The sequence below is a fragment of the Mustela lutreola genome, chromosome 11, assembly GCF_030435805.1.
Source record: "Mustela lutreola isolate mMusLut2 chromosome 11, mMusLut2.pri, whole genome shotgun sequence".
Classification (NCBI taxonomy): Eukaryota; Metazoa; Chordata; class Mammalia; order Carnivora; family Mustelidae; genus Mustela; species Mustela lutreola.
In genome coordinates this window covers 70,747,609-70,769,989 of record NC_081300.1, presented here as the reverse complement: position 1 = coordinate 70,769,989, position 22,381 = coordinate 70,747,609, and the positions used below count along the sequence as shown (strand labels likewise).

The 22,381-nt window shown below is 46.7% G+C and overlaps 1 protein-coding gene across 1 annotated transcript in view; it reads left to right on the top strand.

Moving 5' to 3' along the window:
- Window positions 1-6,805: 6,805 nt before the first annotated feature.
- ZNRF3 (zinc and ring finger 3) overlaps window positions 6,806-22,381 on the top strand; it is a 158,180-nt gene continuing 142,604 nt past the window's right edge. Inside the window, exon 1 of the mRNA XM_059140756.1 lies at window positions 6,806-7,353. Within this exon, the coding sequence (XP_058996739.1) occupies window positions 7,054-7,353 (300 nt within the window). The 5' untranslated portion in view covers window positions 6,806-7,053. The remainder of the gene's footprint in view (window positions 7,354-22,381) is intronic.

Genomic DNA, 22,381 nt, shown 5'->3' with positions numbered 1-22,381 from the left:
ATCAGTTTATATGAGTGAACTTGTTTGATCTAAAGGGCAGAAAAAAAAATTACTGGCACCACCCCCCAAAAAAGGGTGGATGCAGTCCAAATGCTAATTGATTTTACCCAACTGTCTTCTGAATGAGATGCCCCATTTCCCACTCTGTGTCACCAGGTTTTGGGGCGACTTTTAAGCTGCATTTTTAAAAAAAGATTTTATTTATTTTTTTGACAGACAGAGATCACAAGTAAGCAGAGAGGCAGGCAGAGAGAGAGAGGAAGGGAAGCAGGCTCTGTGCTGAGCAGAGAGCCCGATGTGGGGCTCCATCCCAGGACCCTGGGATCATGATCTGAACCAAAGGCAGAGGCTTTAACCCACTGAGCCACCCAGGCACCCCTCTCTTTCTCATAAAAAAAATATGTATATGTTTGACAGAGAGAGAGATCACAAGTAGGTAGAGAGGAAGGCAGAGAGAGGGGGAAGCAGGCTCCCCACTGAGCAGAGACCAGGATGCAGGGCTTGATCCCAAGGACCCTGAGTCATGACCTGAGCCAAAGGCAGAGGCTTAACCCACTGAGCCATCCAGGCACTCCTCTCATTTTTCTTGATTTGGAAAATTTTGTGTGTGTGCTGTTGGGAGGGTGAAGTTCTGGAGATCTCAAGCTAAAACTGTGTTTGACTCAACTGCTTTGAGCAAAATTTGGGTTTCTTGACCTACTTCGACTTCAGAGTTTCTTCGGTTTTATGTTGTGTGTGTCTATTTCCTATTGTCACTGAAGCTGTCACTGACAGAGTCTGCCTTACTGTTAAATTTGTCAGGAGTCTTTTGTTTTAAGGGTATAGCTAGGGGTTCAAAGGATGAATCTGGTGTCGTTACCCTTCTTATTTGTCTCTTCTTGGCTTTTCTCTGCTTCTCTTCTACAGCAGCAACACTTTCTATGTAGTTGTGGAAAATAGCCACAGACAGCTTAAATTGATCAATTCCTTGCATTTTGAGATCCCACCGAAGACGGATCTTCTCTCCCGCGTTTTCCAACAGATATTTCGGGGAAGACACTGATTGGCCTGGCTTTGGTCACGTGCCTATTTCTGAGCCATCACTGTAACTAGGGCATGGAATACTTTGATTGGTCATTCAGGGTCACGTGCCCACATATGCCCGGAAGCTGAGCTCTGTGATTGACAGCTGGGGACAGATGAGGCGAGCCGGAAAGAGGTGGTTACCCAAAGGAAGAGATGCGGTGTCAACAATTCCTGTTTAATACCATCTCCCTGAAAATGGGTGTTCCTTTCCTCTTAGTGTGAATGGAGTGTACCTTTCTACACCCTCACTCAAACTCTCTCTTCTCTCTTGTTAACTCACCTCTGTGCTAAGCCACCCTTTTGTCTACAGTTGGACAAAAGCAAGTGACTGGTCCTTAATTTCTTCCAGTGTTTTCTCTCAGTCCTTTTTTCCTTATTTTCAAATAGAGGTATACTCAATGCAACGTATCTTATCTTCTGAAGCTCCAGTGACCCCCTCATCCACTAATAGCCTTTCTTGGTCAAGTAGGCATGCGATTACATTTCCACTGCAGTTAAATATTGCATCCTGAAGACAGGTGCCTCTTGTGGCCTCTGGTGTTGCCCACACACACAACTGTCTCCTTTATATAGTGCAGTATTTATACTTATAAGATCTAGGAATTGTTTTCCTCTTCCTCCGCCTTCACAATCTAGAAATGATAGTTTTATGACCTGGTCTAATCAGCGTCTGCATTGCCAGACTCCTCTTATGTGTATTTTTCACCAAAAAATGCCTTGTAGGTGTGTTTATTTGATTCCACACAGCAATACAGTTAAAAAAAAAGAAAACTTTTAAAAACCAAGAAACACTAAAAATATATCTTTTTTTTTCTTTTTTTGAACAAATCACAAGATCTGTGAATCCTGGGCCCACATTCCCCAGAGCAACAATGTGTGGTAATAACCCTCTGGATGGGCCATGTTTCCTAGACCACCACTGGCAAGGGTATTCCTGCCTGAGGCCCCTTTGCCATTTACCATCTCGTTGCTAGTTATTTTGCTTGCACCTGGCCCACCTCACTCAGTCACATTCCCGGCTGGGCCCCTGGAGCATTGTTTGAGTTTGTGACTCCTGGTTGGGTGGCCATTGCAAATCAGGGACAGGTTGAAGCAAGGTTTAAACCACTGATGAATCGGGGCCCAGATTGGCCTTCTGCCTCAAGGCTCAAAGTAGACATAGATTGATGGTATAACTTCAAAGGCGGAAGAGACACTTCTAAGAGTTTTGAAAGAACTGCCGCTACTTGTCTGTATAACATCTATTGTACCTTTCAAGAGAATTATATGATGTTTAAATACAATAAATGAAAGTTTCCAGAAATAGATATAAATACTGTGGAAGAATGCTAGCAAGTCTTAAATTTGAATAACCTTAAAGAAGCAAGATGAGATTCAAACTCTTAGAATTACTTGGTAAAATAAAGTGTACTTTATCATCACCCTTTATGATTTCTGTGTCCTGTATAGTAATAAATGTTTGCGGAAGGAGGGAAAGAGGGAAGAAAGGAAGAAAACTCCCTGACTACATGGATTGGATCATCCAGTTTTTTTTTTTAATTTAGTTTTTATTTGTAAATGATTGGAAGAAGCTGCAAAAGTCGTACGGAGAGTTCCTGTGTTAGATATCCCTAATGCTAGCATCTTCCGTAACTCTCAGCCAATCCCTTTTCTTATTCCAGTGGCACATATTAGATGTTCAATAAAGTTTATTAAATGAATTCATTTGCATATAGAAAATGAATGTGATTTAGCAGGCTACTCTCTTTTATTTTATTACCCTTGAATAGGTAGTATATGCAATGGAGCTAATTAAATAAGTACAAAGTGGAGACAGGAAAAAATAGGTCTCCCTCCTTTACCCGCTTCCCAGTTACCCAGATGCATTTCCAGAGGCAGCTGTTTATCCATTTCTTTCTTTCTTCTTATTTAATTATTTATTTATTTATTATTTTTAAAAAAGATGTTATATATTTAACAGAAAGAGAGAGAGATCACAAGTAGGCAGAGAGGCAGGCAGAGAGAGAGGGAGAAGCAGGCTCCCCACTGAGCAGAGAGCCCAATGTGGGGCTTGATCCCAGGACCCTGAGATCATGACCTGAGCCGAAGGCAGAGGCTTATCCCACTGAGCCACCCAGGCGCCCCTCTTTCTTTCTTTCTCTCTCTCTTTCTTTCTTTCTTTTTTAAGATTTTATTTATTTATTTGACAGACAAATCACAAGTAGGCAGAGAGGGAGGCAGAGAGAGAGGGGGAAGCCAGCTCCCTGCTGAGCAGAAAGCCCGATGCAGGACTCGATTCCAGGACCCTGGGATCATGACTGGAACTTAAGGCAGAGGCTTTAACCCACTGAGCCACCCAGACACCCCGTCTCTTTCTTTCTTTTTAAAAATTTTAATTAATTTATTTAATTGACAGCGAGAGACAGCTAGAGAGGGAACGCAAGCAGGGGGAGTGAGGAAGGGAGAGGCTGGCTTCCCAGAGAGCAAGGAGCCTAATGGCAACTTGATCCCAGGACCCTGGGATCATGACCTGAGCTGAAGGCAGATGCTTAATGACTAAGCTACCCAGGTGTCCTATTTATCCATTTCTTATATCTCCTTCCACACAGAGTTAATGTTTGCAAACCCTCACGTATCTGTTGTCTACTTACCCACCCCCGTCCATTGTAATATAACGCATGCACATTTCTTTCACTTAGCAGTACATATTGAAGATCATTCTATAGAAGTTCACTTTGCTTATTTTTGTAAATTTGCTTATTTTTTAAACGGCTATTGAATATGAGTCCTATATATTAACTAAATGTACCATAATTTATTTAACTAATTCCCTATTGATGGGCATGTTGGTTGTTTCTTATCTTTTACTATTAAAAACAAGACTGCGGTGAATATCCATGTCTGTTTTTACTTAGCACAGACGGAGTCTCTTTAGGTACTAAAGGATATGTTTATGGATTTGAAATTCCTATACTTCCCTCTTTGGTCATATAAATAGAACATTGATGGTGGAACATTTCCCAAAGCTTTGTGGGGTTTTTGGTCTAAGTCAGTGAGATTTGCCAAAGGTCTGGCAGCTTTAACTGATTCTGATGCACCTGTTCTTCGTTATTTTCATCTGAGCTGCGTCTGATCAGTAAAGAAAAGAACAAGATAAGTTACACTCAGGATGGCCTAACTAGGGATGAGCCATTTAAAATAATGAATGGGCTTGACTTCTCTTCACTCCTTTCACTCGATCCAGTCCTTGCTCCTAGCCAATGGGTTTTATCTCTTATTTGAAGTTATTTCCTATCTCCCCTCACTGCCCATCAGATTTTGGTGAAACTTCATTACTCAGTAAGATCTCCATTCCTAAACAACTTTACAACGGGTGAGAGATGAATTATGTTACCTTTGTGTCGCTGGCCTGTGTTTTACTGACCACGTATTTCTTTAAACAGAGTTTTAGAAATTGAACTCGGTTTCTTTTTTGACCCTTGTCTGGGTTTTCGTTGCAGTCTTTGAGGGGAAGGACTGTTGCTCTTCTTCACATTCAGAATTTATTTTGGTCCCAAGAAGTCCAGTTCTCCTAAGCAGCTGTTAGTTAACAGGCTGCCCCAAATGTCTGAAAAATGGGAGGGATAAAAAAACGATGAGCTTATCACTCATTCATTTAGTCATTAATTCATGCAACAAATATGTATTCAGTGCCTACTCTGGGCCAGGCAGCCTTGGCCTAAGTCAGTGATCGAGACAAGATCTTTGCCAATATAGAGTTTGCTCTCTGGCATGTGTGTATTTGGGGCGTGGAAGAGAGACAAAAATAAGTAAGCAAATCATTTAGTATGTTAGAAGGTGATAAATGCCACAGGGGTGGGGAGCAGGGGTCAGGTCAAGGAAGATTGGGATTTGGGGAGAGGGGGCTCACTGTTATTTTAAATATAGCAGCCTGGGTCCTGAGGGTGTGATATTTGAACTAAGCCTTCAAAGGGCAGAGAATAGCCTTACACAGTAATCTGTGTATGTATGTATGTATGTGTGTGTGTTTTCAGGAAAATACCACTAATGACTTTGAAATTCTTTAAACAACTGTATTGAGGTATAATTGACAAACCATTAAACTCATCCTTTTACAGTGTATAATTCAGGGTGTTTTATTATATTTTCAGACTTGTGCAACCATCAGCATTATCTAATTCCAGAACATTTGCATCACCCCCAAAAGAAACCTATTAGCAGTCACTACCCATTCCTGCCTCTCTCCAGCCTCTGGCAACCACTAATTTACTTTCTTTCTCTGCAGATTTGCCTATTCTGGACATTGCATCTAAATGGAATCATACACCTTGTGGTCCTTTGTGACTGGCTTCTTTTACTGACCAAACGTTCTCAAGGTGCATTCATATTGTAGCCCAGTATCAGTGCTTCGTTCCACTGTAGGGATATACTGTTTTTGTTGACTCGTTCATCAGTTGATGGTGACTTTGAATTTCAAATACTGTGAAGTGTCATAGTTGGGCTGTAGTAATGGACTTCCCCCTTAATGACTGGACTGTTCCATCTAGGGGGAGTTTCCTAAGCAGAAACTCTGGGTGGTCCAAATGTGGCAATGCAGATTAGTGGATTTTTTTGAGTGTATTTTCTATTCCACATTTTGCAAATATTTTTTCTACTTTAAAATGCAACCTTGGTAAATTGTTTACCCAAGATAATACTCATTGAGTTTTCTTTTCGTCTTTTTAGTATTTTGGGTGTGGTAGCAAATAGAAGCAGATCATCCTAACCAAATATTTGCGGATATCTGAAGAAAGCCATTTTGCTGAGAAAAGGAAAAGCCCACGGAGGAAGTGGGAATTGAATCTCAATTTTGAGGGAAGAGTTTGATTTTCATAGAAGAGGACGGAAAAGGCATGTTCCAAAGGGGGGCGGGGACTTGAAAAGTTTATCTGCTGGGCGACTGGGGACCCCCTGGGCCCTGGGGCATGTATTTGCTACTTTAAATTTGCAGCCATCATTCTGTGCATAAAGACTGATGGTATTGGAATACTCTGGCCTTCTGCACACGGAGAGACTCAAAGTTCCAGAACCCTCTTGGGGGGAGCGGTGTTTGAGTTACAGCTTCTGGGCTGCAGAAGGATGAACTCCACCAGAATCCCATGGTTAAATGGCTCCCACCTCCGCCCCCCAAGTTGAGTAACTGTCTTAGTGACACTGGAGCAAGAATCAGACGCGTCTCAAGAGGCAGGGCTGAGCTGCAACCGGCTGTGACCCGCGGGGGCATCTCCCATTCGATCCCAGAGGCGGGGGGTGAGGGTCGAGAGCCGGGTGCGGGCTCCCGGGAACTGTGGATTGGGGCCGCAGAGCCGGGAAGGACAAGGCCCTAACTACCGCACGGGACCAGGAGGCGTGGAGCCTCCAGAGAGAACGCAGTCGCCTGGCAGCAGGATGCTGTCAGAGTTCCCGCCGAACTCTGGCAACCGCGACGAGAAATGTCTGCCGCTGGGGGCGGAGCGCGGATGAAGGGGTGGGGCTACAGCGTGGGGGCGGGGCGAGGACGAGGGGGCGGGGTATAGATGAAGGGGGAGGGGCGGAGAGAGGCCAATGGGGCGGAGCAAGACGGTAGGCGGAGCGAGAACAATGGGGTGGAGCGCAGGCGGTCGTCGAGGGGCGGGGCTGGGACGAGGGGGCGGAGCGAGCTCGGGGGTGTGCCCGCCCTTCGGGCCGCCCCCCGCCGCGCCCGCCCCGCCTTCCCGCTCCCCGCCCCCGGCGGCCGCGGCGGTCGAGTGCGGGGAGGGAGGGGAGAGCGGGTCACGACGTTGCCGGGGCGGGGATAACCCCTCACGTGGAGCAGATGAAAGGGCCGCGGCGCGACGGCCGGGGGAGCCGAGCCGAGCCTGCGACCCACAAAGCCGCCGCCGCCGCCGCCGCCGCGATGGGGCTGTGAGGCGTCCGCCCGCGCTCGGTCCTCCGCCGGCCCGCGACTATGCCCGGCCGCGCCCGCCCTCCGCGCTCTCCCGCCGCAGGACCATGAGGCCGCGCTCGGGCGGGCGCCCAGGGGCCCCGGGCCGCCGCCGCCGCCGCCTCCGCCGCCGCCCCCGCGGCCCCCGCGGCCGCTGCCTGCCGCCGCCGCCGCCGCTGCCGCTGCTGCTCGGGCTGCTGCTGGCGGCCGCGGGGCCCGGCGCGGCGCGGGCCAAGGAGACGGCGTTTGTGGAGGTGGTGCTGTTCGAGTCGAGCCCGAGCGGCGACTACACCACCTACACCACCGGCCTCACGGGCCGCTTCTCGCGGGCCGGGGCCACGCTCAGCGCGGAGGGCGAGATCGTGCAGGTAGCTGCCCGCCGCCCGGGCCCCGCGCCGCCGCAGCCACAAGATGGCTCCGGGGGCTGCGCCCGCCGACCCCGCCGCGGGCTGGCTGGCGGGCGGGCGGGAGGGGCGGCAAGGAGGTCGGCTGCATCCCTCCCCGGCCGGCGGGCGGGACGCGGCCTCCGGGGCGCCGCAGCGGGGGGCGAGTGCACGTGGGGACTCTGTCTCCTGTGGGTCCGGGGGCGGGAGGGGGACCCCGGGTCCGGATACCCATGTTGGGGCGGCCCCCTTGGGCTGGTTGGGCATTTCGGTTTGCCTCAGGTGGAAGTCCTGGAACTACCTGTTGAATGCCAACTTTGGAAAGAAGAGTGATGAAGGATGGGGTGGCTTGTTTCAGGTCACAGGCTTTGCTTTCCATCCTTGCGTGTTCTTTTTGAGAGTAGTAGCCAGGTTTGTCCGCGGGCTGCCCATTAGGTTCTTTCCTGGAACCTGCCGCCAGCTTCACCTGGGCGCTGACCCCCCTGCAGGGCTCTGGACAAGCAGCAGCAGGCAGGGAAGCAGGGGGAGCTGGCGGAGGAGTGGGGATCGCTAGTGCCCTGGAGTGGCCGGAGAAGGCAGCCTTCGCTGCGTGCCTCAGATTACAGAGGGTGGGAAGGAGACTGCCTGCCGGCTCCTGGGCCAAGGACTTCTGCGGAGGGCCTGGAAATCGGGAGACAGGGTCGCTCACTGACAGGGCCTCCCTACCTTGCTCCCAGTGAGAGAGGTCTGCATTCCAAAGGGAGCTGGCGAGGCAGAGCTTTTAAGCCGTGCCTACACTTTGGAGGAGGGACTGAGTTGAAGCCTCTGCGGTTGCTGAGCTGGGTAGATGCCTTCCCGCTTCCTTGGCTATGATTTTATCAACTTGTTAGACTGCCAGCGCACTTATGGCGGTTAATATGCATGCCTCGGATGCGGGCGATTTGAAATGGTTGGCTTGATTTGGAGCCTTTTTGGAGGTGATGGGATAGCTGCAGGGCTCTGAGCTTGGGGCCTTCTGTGCTTTACTCTTGGATGACTTATGAATGAAAAGAGGGAACTGTACGGATGATTGCATGGCAGCCTCTTCTTTCCCCTCCCGTGGTGCATACTCAGCCCGGTGTGGATAGGACAGGGAGCTGTGCAGCTTGGCTCCTTAGAGGTGTGTCCTTACAAAGACGGGGGAGGCACCCTTGCCAGGCATTAATCAACAGCATTGCCTCACAGGGCTCTTATCCCCATCTTAAACTTCTGCAGGGTAAATACAAGGGGAAACACATGTTTGAGTCCTGTGACTACATATGTTAAAGGCTTTGGACTTTTTTCCTTGCTCATGTTATAACTATGGTCTTTAATTTATAAGCTTTAGAGAAGATGGTCTACGTTTTACTGGCGGTCTTCAAGAATAGTTTGAATCTTAAAGCCTGCTCCTTGTAGCTCCTTGTTTCTCTTTGAGATTTTCACTGTGCCCTGATGGCTTTAGAAATGTTTGATTTACAGCTTTCTAAGAGAAAAGATGTTTTAATGTGGCACTTCACTTTTTGAAGGAGACTTTTGAAGTTTGCGATTTTTATCTGCAGTGTTTTAACTTGTACTCTCTCTCCACCGTAGTTTGTCTGGCGGGCTATCCATTATGGGTAGTGCTGGGCTTTGAGATAATCCTGGGTTCACCGTTTAATACAAAATTAGCAGTTTAAACACACATTTGTAGCTATTTTATCCCTGTGAGTAGAGCAGGAATGTATGAATTTGGCAGAAGGAATCTATTCTCTTTTGACTCTTTTTGAAGTGCTTATCTAACTTTTTTTGCAGTCCATTAGCTTAGTGCCCCCCCCCCCCAAATTAAGTCAACAATTGCTAAGTAAAGAAAAATGACTTAAATGGTATTTAATAAGTAGAACTGTTAAGCAATCACTAATAGGTGTCCTTAATTCCTTTATAACTGCATAGTGTGTTGGTGAGTTTATCTGAGTTGTCTGAATAGTAATTTCTTGCTGTTCTCACTCCATATCTTTAATAACTTTATTGTGGGGGCCTACTTGCTGAACCTCTCAAGTGCAGAAACGGAGCTCAGCGTGGCTCTCCGGGCCATGTGTGTACAGAGGCTGGCATGCTTTTATTAGTTCTTCAAATACTGCTCGGACTGAAGTAACTGGCATGGTCCCTGTCAGCCCTGAAAAATGTTTTTGTAAGGGAAGCTGGTGTTTCAGGACTGCTGGGAGGAAATGTAACATTTTGTATGAAAAGTGACAATGTAGAAGAAGCAAATTGGTATTTAGCTTCAGATTAATCATGTTTTTTCCTAAGCACTTTATTGAACTTCTCAAGCCTTTATTTGCTATCTTAAAATAATTGTGCGTGATTTGCTCTTTAAGCTTTTATGATCTTCAGAGCAGAGTTTATTTTCCGATAACTAAACCTAAACAGTGGCACCGAAGCATTGCTTGTGTTATTTCCAGTGCGGTTCGGTAGTGCTGTTGTTCATGGTTAAGGGGAGAAAAAGACCCGTTTGGGAGTTTTTTTACTTTAAGCGTTCTAAGATAGGAAATTGGTTTGCATGACTGTTTTTCCTCCCTCCCCATTATATACAGGACAGAAGATACCTTATCACAGTCTGGTTTGCCCCAGATACTTCTAATTAGAGTACCTGTTGGTCATTTGCATGGATTAGGGGAAGGGAGGCCTGGTTGAGAGAGACCGAGAGAGAGAGAGAGAGAGAGAGAGAGAGCAAGAGTGCGAGCGATAGTAATTGAAACCTTGGGATTAGTCACCAGGATTCTTGGTTCTCTCCTTGTGCATTTTAGGCTTAAATAACTTTTCCAAGGTCACCAGTGTGCTCTGTTAAGAAGAGAGATTTTTTTCTTTTTTGACATCTTAATCTGTGAAAGTAGTGGAAACAGTGTGTGGATATGAAATGCTGTTAATTATCTTATTTATTAATGCAGCACTGAAGCCCATTTGCTCCTAAGGGTCAGGCATAGAGTGGGAGTGCTGGAGGAATTAATTACAGCTCTGTCATTCTGAAGTGTGGAACTTTAAAGCGCTCTTAGACGTATTGATACATATTTCAGCTTTGAACCAATTTGTTGCTATTATGAGATCATTATCTGAAACTTGCAGACTTGGCTGCCCAACTCACATGGTTAGTGATGTTAAATAAAGGCCTGATTAAGCACTGGCCAGTGGTATGTGGATTGGTTAAACAAACAAAGAAAATTTGCATCGCTAGAGATGAAAGATTGTTTTAAAGTGGAAAAGCATTTTTCCTCCTTGAAGTCAAATATTTAGAAATGCTTAAGAAATTCATTTGTAGAAGGACGCTGAATGATAGGTTTTGTGTGACTTTAAAATTGGCCTTTCTATATCCTGGGATAAGTGTTGAATGGTCTTGAAAGCAGAGGAAAGTTGAGAACATGTAAGAACTAAGCCAGTGCCTTTAGCTGTGAAGGGTTGGGGGAAGCCAGGTGGCAGGTTAGAAGGGCTGAGGGCATCCTTAAATACCCAATATTAACTAAGGGCATCATAGGGAATAATTTTAGGAAACTAATTCCTCTGCCTTGTTTCCCTGTCAGTGTGTTTCTGCAGTTCAGTATTTGATCAAACACTTTTCTTTTCATCTCCATTTTAAGTTAAGGGGCCTGCCTCTAAAAATTGACTTGGCCTCATAGAACAATGTGTGCTGGCAGCTGACCTGGATTTACACAGAAAGAGATTGCTGACTGTCTTGTCAGAAGGGCCTTCATAGGGTAAAACCAAGCTTTGATTTGGGAGAAAACATTAGGGCTGTGTTTTGTGACCTTATGAATTCTTAGGGTCTCTTATTTTCTGCCCTGTTCTCTAAGATCCCACGGGAGCTGTTAATGCAGTGCAGAATGGAGATGCAGATGGAAGTGGGAGGTTTAAGCGTGGAATCTGCAGACCAGAGGGGAGGTGGGGATGGCCTCCATTTATGGTGTACAGAGCACTGTGCCAAGCACATGTGTTTACTCATCGCCTCCTGACTTTAAATGGAATTAGCAACTACTGTTAACCCATTTTACAGATGAGGAAACTGAGGCCGAGAAAGGTGATTTGACTTATTCCAACCTCACCCAGCTAGCAAACAATAAAACCTGGGTCAAAACCCAAGTCTGTCTGCCCCCTTTGCTCCTGTTTTTGCCAAATAAATAGAACTTGGCTGGTTAGGTTTGGGCATTAATTTGAGTCTAATTACTTTTTTTTCTTTTTTTAAGATTTTATTTATTTATTTGACAGAGAGAGACACAACGAGGGAGGGAACACAAGCAGGGGGAGTGGGAGAGGGAAAAGCAGGCTTCCTGCCGAGCAGGGAGCTTGATGCTGGGCCCGATCCCAGGGCCCTGGGATCATGACCTGAGCTGAAGGCAGACGCTTAACGACTGAGCCACCCAGGCGCCCTGAGTCTAATTTCTAAGAATCGAGTATAGGGGTTCTTAACCTGAGGGTCACAGACTTCCAGAGAGGGCCTGTGAACCCTTGAAACTATATACACAGTTATACACACAATGCACTTGTGAATGTGCTCTTCTGTTTTCCTGAGAAGATACACAGTTTTGCCTCTTGGGAGTTCTCTGATGCCCCTTCTCACCAAGAGGAAAAAGAGAAGCACTGATCTAATACCCGTCATCAAAGAGTCCATTACTAAGAATTTGGAGTCACGTGGGACTCCGGCTGGCGAGAGTTGTAGAGAAGTCTACAAGTTCGTGTGTCTCCATCGGGCATATTCATCTGATAAATGTTTACCAAAACCCTATTTTCAGACACTTTATTGCTGTTTTTTTTGGAGTCCGCAGTCTCTTACAGAGACAGACATGTGTATGGATAAATGATAATCCTTCCCAAGAGGGTTTCCCCGTTGAACTGAGCCCTTAGTTCCCAAGACATCCATTGTCTATAATGAATTAGCTTCTCTCCTGGGCATCCATCTGGTACTAGTTAAATGCATTATCCTTGGGGGAAGTGAGAAAATAGCCTCTCAAAGAATTTTTGCACTTTGTGCAAGAAGGTGGCGATCTGAAGGCAGCATCTGTGAGAACGGACTGTACGTGTGTTCCTTTTCACCATTTCCTGGAAAATGAAATGGAGCATCTTTGGACGTCGAAATGCCTTAAAAACAACTCCTCACACTTTATTTTGTGGACCGTGGCCCCATGGTCATGGTCGGTTTGTTTTTGCTCTTCCCAGGATCCATCCCTGGTCCCCAGTGTCTGCCACTTATCAGACACTTAATAGTTGGTGAATGAATGATGGATTTAGAATGGACATCAGGCAGGCAAGGGGATTGGAGTAACTTCCTTTGACGTGGCTGATGCATTCTTTGATGATCTTGCCTTTTTGGTTGATATTTCCAGAAAGTTGCTTCATTAGAATGGACCTCTGTCTGGTTGTGGTGGCCCCACTGGTACCATAACTGCAGGCTGTGTGAGAGCAACCTGTGTGTGTGCATGTCAAGGGGCAGGACACCTGGCATTAATAAGGGTCTGTAGATGTCCTTTGCTTGATAAAACACGGAGTACTGGGAAAGCTGTAACGTGGACAGCCGTTAACAGATGGACAGAATTGCAGGAAGAACGGTTTACAGCCTAGCCCCAGTGTCAGTAGAAATGACAGTCAAGGCTTGGTATTCAGAACTCTCCTTAATCTGAGTCTGTGCCATATGTGAAGACTTTGCTTCCTGTTGGCGTTTCCCAAGTCTGGAGAATGTGGCTTTACAGTTCATGACCAAAATGACATTTCAGTCAATCTTGATAATCAGAAGAACAGATTCAGCCCTTTAATGTGTGAGATAAGGAGATCCAGAGAAGTGGAGTGCCTTGCCCAGGGCTTGTGGTGAGTAGAGATGACCCTGATAACGGTTTGGGTCTCCAGACTCCCAGGCTTGGAGCCTTTCTGTCCTTTTCAGTGACACTTCAGCTGAGCGCAGAGATGCAGACATGCTTCAGAATCAGGTGTATTGTTGGGGAAAGTCAGGCCTTCTTACGCTGTACTTTAGGTTTAAATGGTTTTTTTTCTTTTCTTCTTCTTTTAATTTTTATTTATTTGAGAGTGAGCACAGAAGCTGGGGGAGAGGAAGGGCAGAGAGAGAGGGACCAGGAGACTCTGGGAGCGGGGAGCTGGGCTGAGCAGGGAGTTTGACAAGGGGCTCAATCCCAGGACCCCGGAATCAGGACCCGAGCCGAAGGCAGACGCTTAACTGACTGGGCCACCCAGGTGCCCCTAAGTGGTTGCTTTTCTCCTCTGATTTAGATTTTGTGACTTGCTCAGTCTTTCCCTCTGTCAGAGCTTTAGAAGATAGCTACTGCTGTATATCTGTGCCACTCTGCTTCCCGCGTGTCAGGCTTTGGGCTCAGGGCTGTGCTCACACTTAGTGGGAGAGCTAGACAGCCCGCCCCAGGTTTTGAGATGAGGAAACTAAGCTCCGAGAGTGAAGTTACTTCTGACGTCACTGAGCACGTCTGGGGTAGGGCTGAGATGCAAACCCAAGTCTGGGTGATTCTAAGCCATTTCTGTTTTTACAAGACTGCTTCACCTGGCACTTGCTTTTGCTTGGGATGAGATGATGGGAACTGATGGTGCAATTTGGACTTGGGAGTACCCAGGAACACTGACCAAGAAGCGAGTCTGTAACTTCAACTGAGAAACACTCTACGCTTACAGAGATTTATTGCCTGCCTTCCTTCTCTCATTCTAACTCGTTTTTCCCATGAAGGATCAATCTGCCAAGTTTGGGAAGAGGGACCAGTGACTTGAAGTATACAGCTGTCACTCGATGGCTTGTCCGTTGTTCTCTGGCTCTTGAGAAAGTTGGAGTGGCCATAAATGTTCTGGCCTTTAAGGGATTTCTGGGGTTAGACACACCTCCTCCCTGTGGCTGACTTTTTAGAGCCGTTCTGAAGTCTGCGTCAATTTCTCCCACGTTCTGCACCTTTCTGACTTTGCACAGACTGCACGCTCCCTGTTTGATGTAAAAGATTGCAAGAACCTGAAGGTGCGTATTCTCTCTACTCATCCTGTCCTCCTTGCTCTGAAAACTCCCTGCAGGTGCTGTGCTGCTTCTGTCGACAGACATTGTCTGCTGCCTTCTGTCCACCAGACCCTGGGTGAGGTGAGGTGGCAGGTGGGGAGTGAGCAGGACCCCTCCCCACCCACAGGCAGCTGAGTGTCAGGGGCAAGCCACACAAACCACAGGTCTTCCGTGGTAGGATGCATCTACAGGAGACTGAGGGCGCAGCTGGAGTGGGGGGCAAAGTTTAGGTCTGAGCAGCCCATTCTGAAGAAACATGGATAGGAGGACATAGTATGTGGATTTGAGCCTTCTGGCCTTTTCCTGGGCGTTGTTACCTCCCTTTGAGGTTAAAGCTGATAACCTCTTTGTGGAGACCTGCATTTTATACCTGTCAAACAGGATAGGGAAGAGGTAAAGGGTAGAGGTTCTTTGTTCCATTTGTAGCCTGAATGAGATGTTTTAAAGTCTGACTTCTAGCAGCTCTGTTGACTCATGATAGTATGAAGAGAATGAGGTCAGCTGCCTTATTGTGGTTCAAGGGAGAGCATTTTATTTTTATTACCCTTAAGATGGGTTTTAAGACTTGGTATTTAAAAAAAAAAAAAAAAAAAAAAGACTTGGTGTTAATCCCCTTCTCTCCGGCAGCCAGTGTGATATGGTTGTTCAGAAACTCAATGTGTAGACTTAATTTGGTGGAAATAGACTTGGAGGATCCTGTCAGTTTCGCGTAAAAGTGTATGCGGGAATGGGGATTTCCGTGGCAAAGCTGCTGCATTTTAAAAATAAAAGAGGGGGCAACCTGGGTGGCTCATTCAGTTGAACTTGCATGGCTTTTGATTTTGGCTTGGGTCACAACCTCAGGGTTGTGAGATAAAGCCCCACCTTGGGCTTGTGCTGGGCATGGAGCCTGCTTAAGATTCTCTCTCCCTCTGTCCCCCTCCACCCCCCCAGCCCCGCCTGCCTCTCCCCACTCTCTACAAATAAATAAACAAACAAGTAGATAAAATAAAGGGGATGCCTTAACACAGTTAAGAGTCTGACTCTTGATCTCAGCTCAGGTCTTGCTCTTAGGGTCATGAGTTCAAGCCCTGGTGCCTACTTAAATAAATAAATAAATAAACAAACAAACTAACTAAAAGTCACGCTTAATTGGGTGTGTGTAAGGTCCTATCCAGTGCTGTAAGAATTTGATTAAAATTTGATTTTTTTACTTGAATTCGAATACGGTAACTTGTCAGCTGACGTTTATTGAGTTTCTCCTATGGATACAATGTAGAGAAGAACATAGCCTTTTTCCACCCATGATATAGCATGTGCTTTTCAGATGTTTCTGAGATTTCTCCCATACAAATTGGGACAGTTGAAATTTGCCCCAGAGGAAACTGAGGCTGAGAGGCGAAGTAAGCATCTTGAGGCCACAGAGCTGGAATTGAACTTGGGTCACCTAGAGCCAAAGCTCACTGACTGACCTGCTTGCCTGAGGACTTGATGTATTCTGGTAGATAAGGCAAAGATGTTAGAATCTATTCATTTTACATTTCTTCCAGTCAGGGCCAAAATCTTCCTTTAAAAAAAAAGAAATCTGTAACTTATTATTTTTTTAAGGTTTTATTTTTAAGTAATCTTGCCACTCAGTATGGGGTTGAACTCACAACTCTGAGATCAAGAGTCGCATGCTCTATCAACTGAGCCAGCCAGGTGCCCCGTAACTTACTTTTTAGTCGTAAAAATCTTATACACTTATTGCACAATACTTGGAAGATACGGAAAAGTGTGAATGAAAAAAATGAGCCCCACTACCTAAAGATAGCCTCTTTTAACCTTGTGTGTTCTGGTGAAGCTTTCCTTTCATTTTCCTGCAGTCTTGGAGGTATTCTAAAGAAAATGGTGAGAGAATATTACGTGGTACTTATAACCCTTCATTCACCTTGAGTATTTTCCAGTGGCTAAATGCTCTGAAACCTTTTTAGTGTCTGCGTAACATACTCCTTGTTTTCCATTATTGTAAGGAGTGGCTCTTCTCCATTTCTTGATAATTTTCTTAGGGCGAAGTTCTAGAATTAGGACTGTGGGGTCAAGTGGTATAAACATTTTGAATGCTCTGCAGAGGAGTGGTTTTAGTTTAGGTTCCGCTGCCGGGTTGGCATACAAGTTTCCACCTATTCCTGCTCATAACAGGGGTAGCATCTGTTTCTAACAAACAAATCTGGAAGGGCAACTTCATCCACGTGAAAATCTGTGCATTTCTGTTAGTGAGTAGTAAAATACTGGATTTTTTCCTCTGCCATGAGGATCTGAGATATTAGGAGTATCTGTATCAAAGGGAAGTTCCCCGGTGTGGTCTCTGGGGCCTTCCTTGTAGGTGCATCTGAGTGTGATTCAGGAGCACCAGGGCTACGCATATGCGCTGGGCAGGGAGAGGCCGGCTGTCCTCACAGGTGGCGGTGCTCAGAGGCCATGAGAAGCGCTCACTGTCGGCTCACCCTGTGGCCCCAGGTTGTGGCCCAGGAGGGTGCTGCTCCTGCAGCCACTGTTTCGGGCCCCGCCGAAAGAGCAGGTTTTCTGCTTCTGAATAGGCTAGGTTCCCTATGAATCTGTCCTCTCACTCGGAGTGACGCTGTCGGTTTGCGGTGGGCAGAGACGCAAGTAGAGCCAAGAGCCAGGTCCGCAGGCATGCATTCAGACGGCAGGACCAAGGCTGAAAACGGCTTCCTGGTATTTTCTTTGATCCCTGTTAAAAATCTAGACGTTTTAGGGGTGCCTGGGTGGCTCAGTGGGTTAAGCCTCTGCCTTCGGCTTAGGTCATGATCTCAGGGTCCTGGGATCGAGCCCCGCATTGGGCTCTCTGCTCAGCGGGGAGCCTGCTTCCTCTCTCTCTCTGCCTGCTTCTGATCTGTCTGTCAAAATAATAAATTCTTTAAAAAAAAAAAATCTAGACGTTTTACATAAGAATCCAGGGCTGTGGCTCTTCTTGCAAAATGAAAAGATCGGGCAAGATTGGGTCCCCTTTTCTGCATGGCAACCGCCCAGCTTGCCTCCGTGGAGTAGTAGCCGTGCCCTTCAGATCGGTCATGGGCCCTCTGGTTAACTGGGTTCTGTCTCCTTGCTTTGGTTTCCTTCACTCACTGGGAATTACATTTGCCCACGCCTGGCCCCATTGGGCCCTGGAGTTTGCCATCCTTTCTCTGAAAGTTCTGAAGCTGAAAGCATTTTTTTTCTTTTAAAAGATGTTATTTATTTATTTGATTGGGGCGGGGGTGGGGGTGTAGCACGAGCTTGGGGAAGGGCAGCAGGAGAAGCCAAGTCCCTGCTGAGCTGGGAGCAGATGTGGGGCTTGATCCTAGGACCTGGCGATCATGACCTGAGCTGAAGGCAGATAGATGTTCAACCGACTGAACCACCCAGGCGCCCCAAAGCTGAAAGCGTCTATGTGGTGCTCTGAGTCTCCTTTCTTTCCCTCCTCAGCCAGGCATGGTGTCTGATGCCCGTTTGCAGCAGTATGATGATGCCTCAGGGGACCCCGTGAGCCTCTAGTTACATTGCTGGGGAAGGCTCGATGGCCCTGTGTGACCAGAGTGCTCTTTTTGCCTTGGGACAGGGGCTTTCATTTTTTTCTTGTTTTTTTTGAAGGCTGATGTTGTTTGACCTGTGTCTCCATGAAGATCTTTGTTCCTCTTCTCTTTTTGCTCCTTGGTTTCTTTTGATCTCTAGAGTTCCTGTTTGAGCTGGAAATGCTGTGGCTCAGCTGTCCATTTATAGTGAGGGGACTGCGGGGCTTCCAGCCTTTGGTCACAGGAGAAGCTGTGATTAGAAATGTGGTCTTGGGGCTCCCCCAGTGCTGGATCTTTCTCGGACAGTGTCCTACTCCACTGGTTGAGTTCCAGAAAATCTTCCATGTGCCTGATGGGTTAGGGTCTGCAGTGTACTCTGACCTGTATTATTATCTTATTTCTTCTCTCAGCTGGGAGTGGCCTTCCCTGGATTCTGCCCCAGAAGGCCAGCTGCCCTTCAGGTTGTCCGTGTTGCCAAGGTTTGTCCCATACTTGGACATAGACTGCTTTTCTTTGTACCTAATTGTATACTTTTACTTAAGTGCCTATGACACATGTGTTCAGCGCTTTTATGCAGTTTTAAGAAATGACACGGGGTACCCAGAGATTTTTCATCTTTTCAGAAAGTGCCTCAGTGTTGGAGTTCGTGGTAAGTAAGACAGCCAATGGCATGTAAAAAATGTTGCAATCTTGACTTGCAAAGCTTTTTCAAAATCGTAATCAAGGTAGCCTGTGGCCAGGTCAAAGGGAAATGGTGCGCTCCAGACGATGCTTGATTTCCTCTTTCCTTGCTGACCTTCCCTCTTCATACCTCGCATTCTCACTCCTCAAGTCAGTTCTTCCTCTCTCCACCAGATTCATTTTTTGATTGGTAACTTTGGATCTCATCGCAGCCTTGATCCAAATCTTTCAGTTCCGTCCCACTGTTGACTACTTAGCTGAGCATACAGGTGACCTGGGCCTAAAGTCTCCCTCTCATTGTTGCCTCTGGGCTGCAGACCTGGGTCCTTTGCATTCCCCCTTTGTTCCCTGAGTGGGTGCTAGGTTTTCCTTTGTGCCTCTCAACCCGAGAGCCCCTCTACTATGATACATTTTTACGCCCCTACATTCCTGACCCCACCTTTCCCTCTCCCAGGGCTCTCACCTGCACTGGGGTCACATGTCCAGGCCTTCCTATCACACGTTTCCTGTTCCATCAGTATGTTCCTTTGAACCAAAATGCTCTGTCCTTCACTTGGCAGCAGGTCTTAAATTCCTCATTGTAGTTATTCTCTTGTTCATGTTTTCTTTTCCCCACGAGATCACAGCTCCCAGTAGCTAGGGATTATGTCTTACTCATCCCTTGCAATACAACTCAAATATTTACCGAATTGAAATCCTTCTTCTAGATCATAATACTTAGTGATGGGGATATCAGTGTGGCCAGAAAAAGACTGGGCTTGTTTGAGGGAGAACTTTCTATGATTGTAGAAACAATTCACAAGCCACTTGTAGACGTGGGTGTGTCCTCGGGCTATTCCAAGAAGTTGGGATGGACCAGACTGGCACAGTAATTTCACCTTGCCCGTGCTCTCCGGGTCCGGAAAAGGAGGTGTGGCCCTGGGGATTATGCCATCTTTAATTCCTTCCAGCCTGGTGTGTGACTGCGTGGGTATGGTGTCCAAAGCATGCTGGAGAAGAGACTATTTCAGCCTGATGGCAGACTTTGAGGGAGTATGTTTTATTTAAGTTTGGTTAATATCTTGGTGACACTTATAAAATGGGTACTTTTGAAGAACAGCAAAACTTATATGTAGCTCCAGTGTGACCCGTCAGAAGCAGTGGTACATAGGTCTTTACTTAAATTTGTAACGTATCGTTAAACCTCATTTCTGCCCGCCTTGGGAAGCTCTGGCATGGGCCTTAATCCTGTATTTTAAGCGCTGGGTGGGAAGCAGAGTTTTCAAAGACTACAGTAGTATTTCTAAAGAGGCCAGCAGGCTTCGTGTGGAAGAAATTTCAATTTTAATTTCACGAACATTTGATTTGCTGCTCTTTATGGGGCCCACTATGAACATCTGGAAATTATTCAGTTATTTCTTGGTTATGGACATGTTGGCATGTTGAGATTATTTTTTGGTTGTCATTGCTGTTTTTGTGGGATAGTGGCTATCATCTGGGCCCTGGAACCTTCTGGAAGATTCTGGAGTCTATCTAAGACATGTTATAGTTCACTTATACGAGAGGGTTTCCTTCCATGCCTCTTCAGGGCATATCCAGGGCACGTTCCAGTGTCCATCAGTAAATGCCATCCAGGAAATTAAACAAATAGCAGATGTATAGTTGTGGACTTTGGGTGTTATTAGGTTTACATCTTTAGGACACACATACACTTGCCTGTGGCATTAAATGTACTATGTGGGTGATTTCAGGTTCCAGTGGCAGTGGGAATTTTTGCATTTCCTGACTCTTGTGTTTAAATCTGCCATCTCAACATTGCATCACCATAGGTTTTCCCATTTAATGAATATTTATGTTGAGCCGAGTTCTATACGAATGCTCTGGTTTCTGCCTTGATTATAGCTTGCCGTGTACTGTGGCCAGGAGTGCCCTACAGAAAACAGAGTTGGCACACGCCTCAGCATGCCAAGCCCTGGCGGATGTGGTTAGGGACCACAGTTACTGGTGCTTGGGTTGCCATGCCAACCTTGTTTTTGGAAGGGGGAGGCTCTAAAACAGCAGTGGGATGGGGGCAGAATGGTTTTGAATGCTCTAAGGAAAATGATTCCCCATAGGTGCCCCTGTAGGAAGATGTCGTAGAAAACTCTAGAATTCTTACTACATGCTTAGAGAATGTTAATTAATTTTCTTAATTTACTTTCACCAGGCTGTTTGCATCCTCCTTTTGGGAACTTGTGGATGTTATATGACATATATGTGTATGTATGTATATATATATCATATTTATAAATCTCATTGGCACATGTGTTCCCTACTTGCTGCAGGGTGAATAGGGAATCTCCTATCTCCTAATATTACCAGTGCCCTCCTCTCATGCCCTATCAACATCCCCTGCCCTCTCTGATAACTCTAACCTAGTGATAGCTGATTGGAGTAGGGGGAGGAAAAGAAGAATGAGGCAGGGAGGGTGCTTGGGGGACTGTCTCTCTCCCAGCTCTTTATCTTCATTCCCCTGTTTTCCCCATCCCAAGAAGGCCTATCCTCTCCCCTACTTATTCTCCTTATTCAGTAAAGACCCTGGTTGTGGGTGCTGTCATCCAGGTGTGGGACCTTTGGATGCGTAGCTCTGAAGTCTTGGCAGGCGGAGTTGGGGACAGGAGGAGGAGGAGGGTTGTGTCCCGGGCACCCCACACTAGAACACTGTTTGCCCCTTTGCAGATGGTGCCCTGCGTGACTAATTCTGCGGTCCTTGGTGTTACACAGTGACATGGTCAGGAAGGGTCTAGTAAGCCAGATGGGGGCCCATTCTGGCAGAGCAGGGTGGGACTGGCGGGCGCCATCAGCTGTCCTAGCATTTCCTGACAGGAGGAGGGCTGAGCTACCAGAGGCTGGGACCTTCACAGGCTCAACAGCTCAAGCAGTCTCATGTTGGCCTTGCCTTCAAGGCTCAAAACAGAAAAACAACCCTCCTACCCCCACCCCTTGAAAGGAAACTTACATTGATCGCACATTGCTTGCTGACTTGGGGTCAGCTATGTGACATCCATTAGATTGGATCCTCCTTCAGGGCAGGTCTGGTGTATCTGTCATCTGACATTTCCCCCTGACTCCAGCCTGAAGGGTCTTATCCTGTGAATTAGGAAGAACTTTACTTCCTCAAGATACCTGATTTCTGTTTGCTGTAAATTGGTCCTAACGTGGGTCCAGCATGACCATGGCTATGAAGGCACCCCCTGGAGTTCAGTACACGAGGCCGTCTTGTGGGAGCTGATGTGGCACCTTTGTATATGTCCTTCCTTCTTCTTTCTTCCTTGCTTCCTTCTCAGTAATTCTTATATGCTGCTTCTGATTTCTGTCGTTTGTTCCTACAATTTGAGGGAACCATGTTTGTTAGAACTGTGTGCAACATTAGGAAACAAGATACCAAGGGGACATAAGGAGTTTAGTATGCAGATTATTTTTTTTTTTTTAAGATTTTATTTATTTGTTTGACAGAGGAAGAGAGATCACAAATAGGCAGAGCAGCAGGTAGAGAGAGAGGGGAAAGCAGGCTCCCCGCTGAGCAGAGGGCCCATGTGGGGCTTGATCCCAGGACCCTGAGATCATGACTTGGGCCGAAGGCAGAGAGGCTTAACCCACTGAGCCACTCAGGTGCCCCTAGTATGCAGATTTTTGACCTCTGCTCTGGCTGCTTTTCTGCTCTGTATTAGTTCTTAAGAGATGAGCTGACCCGAGTGGGGTCCCTGAACCTTGGGTGCCTTAGTAATTACATGGGTAGGCTTTTTGTGGAGCAGAAATGACA